This window comes from Cryptomeria japonica, chromosome 3, assembly GCF_030272615.1.
Source record: "Cryptomeria japonica chromosome 3, Sugi_1.0, whole genome shotgun sequence".
NCBI classification, from domain to species: domain Eukaryota; kingdom Viridiplantae; phylum Streptophyta; class Pinopsida; order Cupressales; family Cupressaceae; genus Cryptomeria; species Cryptomeria japonica.
In genome coordinates, this window is record NC_081407.1 from 776,234,590 (window position 1) to 776,243,838 (window position 9,249).

General features: G+C 37.6%; 1 protein-coding gene across 1 annotated transcript; it reads left to right on the forward strand.

Annotated features, from left to right (window-relative positions):
- The first annotated feature begins 6,728 nt into the window (after positions 1–6,728).
- On the forward strand, positions 6,729–8,185 carry LOC131063315 (LOB domain-containing protein 1). The gene is made up of 2 exons (XM_057997094.2): positions 6,729–7,100; positions 7,580–8,185. The coding sequence occupies exons 1-2, from the start codon at positions 6,954–6,956 to the stop codon at positions 7,892–7,894; spliced, it is 462 nt and encodes a 153-aa protein (XP_057853077.1). The 5' UTR covers positions 6,729–6,953; the 3' UTR covers positions 7,895–8,185.
- The last annotated feature ends 1,064 nt before the right edge of the window (positions 8,186–9,249 follow it).

A 9,249-nucleotide genomic window follows, 5' to 3' on the forward strand; every position in this document is an offset into this window, starting at 1 on the left:
GAGGAAGGAGAAGTCAGCAGACCCCCCCTAATGACACATCCCGCACCCCTAACAGAGCTCATGAATTGCTGATGTCAGCACCACATTAGCAACTTTTTGAAATTTTTTCACCCCCTCTCCATTGAGCTTTTCAGTTTTGCAGTCCAACTTTGAAAGGCCATATCTTGCTCATTTTTGCTCCTTTTTTGGTGCAATTTTTTTTGAAATGGGCTAAAATTTCGTGATCTTCACAGTGGTGTGGTTATTTTCTGATTTTGGTGCACAGATTTTTGGGAATTTTTGAATTCTCTCAGCTGTACCTATCCAATCCTCAATTCTGCAACTTCAAAGGCCTTGTTTGAGCTCATACGGCCTCCTTTTTAGGTGCCTTTTTTTTTGAAAGTGCATGTTTTTTCATCTACTTTCATAATCTATGATCAGCTTTCAAAGATTTTGAGTGGAAACTATACTTTTAGATATTGGTCTTATTTGGCCTATTAGGTACTTGTAATGTGCTTGGATCTTAGTTTAGATCTCTTGCATTATCAGTTTGAGTCTCTTTTGGCCTCATTGAGGTAGTTGTAAAAATGTAATCAAAAGTCCACTTTGCCATTTTTTGCAAGTGGCCCATTGTATATGCACTAATTATAAAGTGCCAAACCATCACTTTTGGGGGGGTTCTTTGATTGAGTGAATTTGGGGGGGTGTCTTGTGTGATTGTGCCTCTCTTTGTGATCTTTCCATTTTTGTTGCAATGAGTCCTAATAAATTTCCACCTTTAACTCCACATAATTATGCATCATGGAAAATTAAAGTATGGAGTAAATTAATGGAAAAGGGTCTCACACATTACATAGATGGAACAATAATAGCACCACCTGATCCTAAGGCTGATCCAAATGCTCAATTAGAATGGCTCACAAAGAATTGCATGGCTCTTGGAACTTTGCGCAAGTATGTATCAGATGACCTCATTTTTCACATTGAGAAGTGTAAAACAATCAAAGAGGCTTGGGATATGGTTCAAAAATTTTATGGTCAAGTTGATGAAATCAGAGGCTATCAGATTGACAATGAGCTCACCAACTTGGATCCCAAGAGTTTTGATACAATCCAAGATTATGTCACCAAAGCAAATGAGCTAAGAGCAAAGCTTAAGGATTGTGGAATTGACAAAAAGGATGCTCAGTTGATATTCAACTTGTTGGACAAGCTTGCACCAGAATATGCAGCATTTGTGTCTAGCTTCCAAACTCATCGTTTGATAGTGGGGAGTTCCTATGTTATGCCTTCATTTGATGCTTTCACAAAAATGTTGATATTGGAACAATCTAAGTTGTTGAACATGGGACTTCTCAAGTCTTCAAAGTCCAAGGCTTTGGTGGCAAATCAAGGGAATCAAGGAAGTCAAGGCAAAGATTCCAACAAAAAGAAGAAGCACTCTAAGTCTAAGCCACACCAGGAAAAAGGACAATCATCCTCTCCATCACAAGGTGATTTTTCATCCTCTTCCAAGAGGGGGACACCGCCTAAGAAGGATAAACCAACTTGTGCATATTGCAAGAAGTATAGTCATGATGAGCATCGATGCCACATAAAGAAAGTTGATGAGTTAACCAATCTTCTTAAGAAAAACAACATCAACTTGCCATCAGCCTACACAAAGAAGGATTCATCTCCTTTCTCTTCCTCATAGTCTAAGGGAAAAGGGAAAGCATTTGTGGATACAACAGGTTCTTCAAAACAATGGATACTTGACTCAGGTGCCTCATATCACATGGGTTCTACAAAGGAGAAGTTTTCTTCATTGGAGCCATCAAAGGTACCTCACATTTACATAGGTGATGATACACAAGTAGAGGTTGAAGGGAAAGGTTCAGTTGACATGGATGATGGAACATTTGAGAATGTTCTCTATGTTCCTAACTTGTCTACTAACCTTCTCTCCATCTACCAAATCACTCACTATGGGAATGGGAAAAAGGTTGAGTTTACACCAGATTCAGTTGTGGTAAAGGAACTTGATGATGATGCCTTGGTAGCAGTGGGACAAGTCAATGACAACTCAAGACTTTATTCATTCTCCCACTTTGTGCCAAGTTCACCTTCTAGGGCCTTGCTTACTCATTCAAATTCAGAAAGTAAGCTATGGCATGAGTGGTTTGGTCACCTCACCTACCGCTATCTTCAACAGCTCAACACTAAAGACATGGTCACAGGTCTACCTTGAATCAGTTTTTCAGAGGGTGTATGTTCAGGTTGTTCCATGGGCAAGCATCCCGAAGAGAAGTTTGATAAGGGGAAAGCTTGGAGAGCTTTGGAAGTTCTTCAACTTGTTCACAGCGATGTAGCAGGTCCATTTCCAGCACCTTCATTTAGTAAGGCCCGCTATGTCCTCACCTTCATTGATGACTACTCCCGTTTCACTTGGGTCTACTTTCTCATTCATAAGAGTGAAGTATTTGACAGATTTCAGGACTTCAAGACTCGTGTGGAGAAGCAATCAGGGAAAGTGGTCAAGATTCTTCACATAGATAATGGAAGGGAATATGTGAACAAAAGACTTGAGGATTTTTGTACATTTGAGGGGATTGTTCTTCAGCATTCTGTCACTTAGACTCCATAGCAAAATGGGGTTGCAGAATGCAAGAATAGAACTCTCAAAGAAATGGCTAGCTGTATGATACATGCACATTCTCTTGATCCCACCTTTTGGGTAGAGGCTATCAGTTGTGCCACACACATCCAAAATTGGGTTCCTCACAAAGCTTTGCAAGGTATTACTCCTTTTGAAGCTTGGGCTGGTAGGAAACCGATTGTGAGACATTTCAGAGTCTTTGGGTGTCCAGCATGGGCTTGCATACCTCTGCAAAATTGCAAGGCATTGGAACCTCAGAGTCGGCCTTGCATATTTTTTGGATATCCTGAGGGTGTTAAGGCATATAGATTGATGGATCCTGAGACACATGAGGTGTTCATTGAGAGGAGTGTTCACTTTGAGGAAAGCTCTCCTAGCTTAGCCTCTCTACCTCCTCCACCTTCCTCCATTGTGGATAGTGATGTTGGTGATTTAGATGATGAGACTCCTTCAACTCTAACTCGCAGGGTTACACCTCCACAGGGTCCACTTGTAGTTGAGGAGCCTCATTCTCCACCTCCACCTCGACCTCGTTGGGCTCAACAGACACTTGAGTCTATGGGTTCTCTTGTTGGAGATCCTTCAGATACACGGAGAACTCGATCACAACATCAGGATCTTCCAAATGCATTCATTGCTACCGCTTCCGATCCACAGACATTTAGGGAAGTATCAGGGGTTCTTGAGTGGGACCATGCTATGGAGGAAGAATATAGTTCCTTGATGAGGAACAACACATGGGATTTAGTCCATCTCCCTAAGGGGAGAAAGATGGTTCGAAGTAAGTGGATCTAACGAACCAAGTTTGCAGCGGATGGTAGTGTGGATAAGTATAAGGCTCGGCTTGTTGCAAAAGGTTTCTCTTAGGTTGCAGGTGTTGACTATATTGAGACCTTTGCACCCGTAGCCAAGATGAACTCCATTCGTTTGACACTTGCTATTGCTGCAGCTCATGGTTGGGCTGTACATCAGATGGATGTGAAGAGTGCTTTTCTTCATGGTGATCTTGATGAGGAGATTTATATGGAGCAGCCATAGGGTTTCATCCAGGATACTTCCTTGGTTTGCAGACTAAGGAAATCTCTCTATGGCCTTAAGCAGGCCCCCGGGGCTTGGTACGCCAAGATGGATTCCTTTCTTCTCTCCGTAGGGTTCACCAGGTGTCATTCCGATCTGAATGTCTACATTTTGTGATAGGATGACTCTCACTTGATACTTGTCCTCTATGTTGATGACTTGATCATTACAGGGAGTACCACATCCATCATTAGCAGGGTCAAATCTGCTTTGCATGACAGATTTGCTATGACTGACTTGGGTCTTTTGCACTACTTTCTCGGGATAGAGATTTCACAGTCACCTTCCGGGATTACACTATCGCAGCCCAAGTATGCTCTTGATCTACTTGCATGATTTCATATGGCTGATTGTAAGCCTGCCCCGACTCCCTTTCTTTTAGGAGTCAAGCTTGAGGCTCAGTGTTCTTCTCCACCAGGAGGTGCATGGCGGGAGCAGGTACATGGCGACGCGGTGGCTCTGACAGCAGGTACGGCCTGCAACCTACAACACGCGCAGGGTACTTCGCAATACGGGGGGGTCTGTGGACCCCCAAAACAACCAAATTTTTTTTTTTGATCACCTTTTTTTTAATTTTTCGATTTTTTTTTTTTGAAAAATAATAAAAAAATTTCGAAATCTGTACGATAATAGCCAAAATGGGGAAAAAAATTTTCTCACCAAAATAGGTCGACTTTATAGTTGAAATTTATGGAAATGGCCTCCCAGATTCAACGGTGATGTCCAAATCACTGTACGACGCCCCGAAAAAATGAAGATCCCCAAATCCAAAAATAGAAGCCTCCAAAATGTCTCCAAAAACTAATCAATGAAGCCCCAATAGCTCTGATATCATGTAGAATTTTGCCAAGATCAAGGGCACAATGAAAAGCATAAAAAGAGAGACAATAGAATGACAAGAACAAACTGTATTCTCATCAATATGCAAATGATCAACTGGATTAACCAATACAATGAATATAGGCCTGCTTATATAGGCAAGGCCATATGGATGTATGAGCACACAATTATGACATGTGGCTCAATGAGAAACAAGGGTAGGTAAGAAATACTAAGGGTAGGTAAGAGAAATAATATAATATTCCACAAGAGGTGGATGACCCACCGAATGTGGAGTGTAACAGCAAAATAAGACCACAAAAGGTGGAATTTCTCCTACAAGCTCTATGCCTATGTGCAAACTTCCCTAAGTGTCTCAAATCCAAACTACGAAGAGATGCATTATCCTAAATTAACTTAAGTAAAGTGTAATAATATCCAAAATGAATATTTATTTACACCAACATTTTCAATAGCATGAGTTCTTTATAGAAAAAAATCTCACTTGGCTATTTTGGTGCACACATGTAATAATCTTTTCTGATTTTTTACTAGAGATTAAGAACTTAAAAATTTGATAGATAATTTCTTTAATACATTTTGGCCTATCACTTCTCATGATGTAAGGCGTCGTCAGGAAATTGATCTTGCTTCCAATTTGAATATATCTAGATTCCTAATGCTTTTAGTGAGAAAATCCTCGTTAATATTCAAAAAGTAAAAATTCAATCCTTTTTTCTACTTGCTGAGCTGATGTTCACTTTCTTTTTAACACTAATGCTATGATTTACTCTATTATGCTTATGCAAGTTTAAGTGTAATATAGATCAAAGTCATAATAGAAGTTATGCATTTATAGGAGTTTCTTGAACGTTTGGGTGATGCTCGCTACAGACAATTGCTATATTCCTAGCTCTTGCTTCTTCCTTTCCTTACACACATAGGCATGGTCATGGTCAATTTGGAAAATGAGATCAAGGATCCAAATCTCAAAGCTTTCTAGCCACATGGGTTTAGGGATTGTGCTACTTGCAGAAGATCTTAGCTCTCTAACCCAACTTTTGTCTCTTCTCATATAGGTGCGGTGCTTCTAGATGGGAAAATTCTTGCAAGTTCCCTTGCTTGGAACTAGTTATTTCCCCTATTCATGCTCAACAACCTATAGAAGACTAGGGGGGTCCTCTTAGTTGTTGACAATTTATTGATGTTGGTACCATCTCTACTAATGCATACACTAAACCTAATGACCTTGATCTCCCTCCTTAGCCCTATCACTTAGTATTTTTATTTATGTTTACTATTAATCAACTTGGTCTTTATTTTTATTTAAACATAATCTATCTTAAATTTTGAAAGTATTCTACTAGCTACTTTTAAAAAATAAATATATATCATTACCTTTTAATTAATAAGAAAGTAATAACCATATTACTCGTTAAATTGAAAACTTCTAAAATATCACATGTTTATTTTTATTTAAACTTAATCTTAAATTTTGAAAATATTCTACCATCTATTTTTAAAAAATAAATATTTATCAGCCTTTTTATTAATAAGATAATAATATACATAATATTCAGTCAATTGAAAACTTCTAGAAACATCACATGTTTTCCTACTTTTGAATTTTTCTAAAAATATGAAATATGAATTACCTAAGCTTGAAACGGAAGCACGGTACAAAAACCCAATGTTTTTATTTGTTTTTTTAAATTGAATTGCCCCCTCGATGTGAACCCAAGAAAGATGACTACATAGCCCGGTGGGTTGGCAAGAAGAAAGTTAGGTTAAAGAGATGATTAGTTAAATTTTATAACATCGTTTCACCCAATTTGGTCGGTGCATGCTTATGTGAATGTTGTCAAAACAAGTTTCATTTCTATCCCCTCGATGTAAATGGAGAAATCCTAGTCAATTGTAAAGACTTTTTGAAAGAAAACCTGTTGCACGATCTTTTAGCGAGTAAAGTTCCAAGAACAGAACAGAGCATTCACCCAGTCTAACATGCTGACTGACGTGTTGGCCCACACTCCTTACTTTCCCTCATTTGTGGAATATGGAAGACATACCACACCTTCGCAGAAAACAGAATTAAACATCTTTTTCAATCTTCCACTAAAACATGCAGAAACGAAATGTTTGCGTGTTCCATACGCGCTTACAAGGTATTATAAATAATAATAGTAATAAGCTCCCTCGTAACTATGGGATCATTTCACTTTTATCTTGTATTCGCAGTATAAGAAAATTTCTACTCCCTGCTGTAGATCTGCCGTTCCAAGCCCACCATAATTATTTTTATTTGGTAGTTTTGAAGCCATTTTCTGAGGTCAGGGAGAAAATGTTTTGAACTTCCCAGTGTCATTATTTTGTTTGCATTGAATTTAAAGAAGCTAAACGTCAGTTGAGCAGTGAGGTATAACAGTTTAGAAGCGAAAAAATGGCAAGATGCGCAGGTTGCAAGAGGCACCGGAAAAAATGTTCAGAGCGTTGTGTGCTGGCTCCGCATTTTCCATCCACTGATCCTCACAAATTTGAAATAGTCCATCGAGTTTTTGGAACCCGGCATATACTTAAAACGCTTCAGGTGATCCTAATTCAGTCTTCTTTCCCTTTTTTTTTTAAGATTAGAAATGTTTAGTGCATGTGATTTTTTGATTTAATTGTATGATCAATAGATCATATTTTTTTTTATCTATTATCAGGATGATATATAACTGTGGTGAAATTTGATACAGTCCTATATCATTCTGAATATAGATCAAATAGTGACAGTTAACTCTAACACTTTAACTATTATGGATTTTGAAAATCTGATATAAAATGTTTTTATGAACTTTATTATTATGAAATAATACAATATGCGATCTAGATAGATAGATAGATCGTCTTAAAAATTTCAAACTAATCTTAAATGAGTCTTTGTAGGATAGATTTCATGGAGTGTATAGATAATATGCAATTGAATTCGACCCTTTCTGTACATGCTTAAGAACCTTATTTATGACATTTGTTTCCATTAGTTTTAAAAGTTGTAATCATGATTTTGATGTGGTATTGGTTCAGGGTATGGAGGCTGACCAAAGAATAGATGCAGTAAATAGCATGGTGTATGAAGCGAGTATTAGGCTGAAGGACCCCGTGCATGGCTGTGCAACCCAAGTTCAGCAACTACAGAAGCAAATAGTGGAGCTGAAGTCCCAGTTGGCAGCCACACAAGCAGAGGTAGTAAAGAAAAGCTTGGAGAAAGATGAGCTTCTAGCCCTCCTCATAGGTGGGTATCAAAATGATGGTGAGCATGTTTTCTGTGAGGTGCAAACAACTGATAATTTGACAGTGGATGATGTGGAGGAGCTATGGAAACCACTTTGGGAGGAATAAATGTAACCACTAGCAGGAATTAATGGAAAATATTTCTGTTTTGTGTTGATCAGAGAGAGATTGTCTTCTATATAGTACCTAGATTAGAAAAATAATTCATCGCTAATGATTCATCAATGTCTCATTTTGTCATGCCTCTGAAATATTCTCTGTTGCTTGTACTCCCAGTTTAGACCTTTATAAAAATCTTGCCGTTCACATGTACTGGTTCCTAATTTTATTGTGGCTATTGTGCCCTCTTTTTCTTATATTACCAGAAGCATGTTAATGGAATTGAGAAGTGACTGTTCACATGTATTGTTTCCTAATTTTCTTGTGGCTATTCTGTCCTCTTTTTCTTATATTACCAGAAGCATGTTAATGGAATTGGGAAGCAAACTTATTAAGGTGGTTGAAGAATAGACTTCAATTGTATTAAGACACTGAAAAATACTTTTTAAGAGACATTAGGTTTCCACAATCCATGAGATATTGATCTTTAATGTTTCCGGATTAGATTGTGTGTGAGTATTTTGGATCAACGTTTCGGATTACACTCCGTGATCCATCATCAGGATGAAAATATAGAGCATGCAGAAGTAAAAGATGACCAAGATGCAGACCAAGGCAGCTAAAAAGGAGGGAAGGGGTACAAGGAACAAGAGAGGGTGACAAGACCATTAAGGAGGAAAAGAACAAAACTAAAAGAAAAAGAGAGCAAAGAATACATAAACCAAAATCACAAAATTGAAAAGCCAAGACAACTCACAAGTGCCAAGGAAAAAGAAGGAAAAATTAATAACAACCAAACCAAAAGAGAATTAGGCGAGTGATCCGAAATGTTGATGCAAAATAATCGCACACAATCTAATCTAGAAAGATTCAAGATCAATAATACTTTTTAAAACATGGGAAAAATCAGTTTTATCTTAAAAACAAATGATAAAAGGTGTGGAAAAGTGAAGTCCCGATAATTACGAGTAAAGATTGGAAAAATGAACTTTTCAATAAAGAAAAGAGGGTGTTAATTGTATAATTGTATGAGTGAAGATTGTATGTTTTAAATTATATATATGTGCATGCACGAGTGTTTGTGTGTGTGCGCACATGCTTGTGTGTGTAATAATAATTTTATTAGTGATATATCTTTGTGTATGTTTAGTTTATAACATTTCCATGTTTCAATTCTATTATTACATATTTTAAAAGATTGATCTTAATTTTTAGATCTCTGATTTGTCATGTTGGCTTAAATATGAGGGTACATATTTGACCCAAGTTCCTTTTGCAGTTATGGATTTGAGCACTAAGATTTTAACATTCAAATTCAAGATAAACCTTGCCAACTCTCGTCTACTAGCCATTGTAAGCTAATA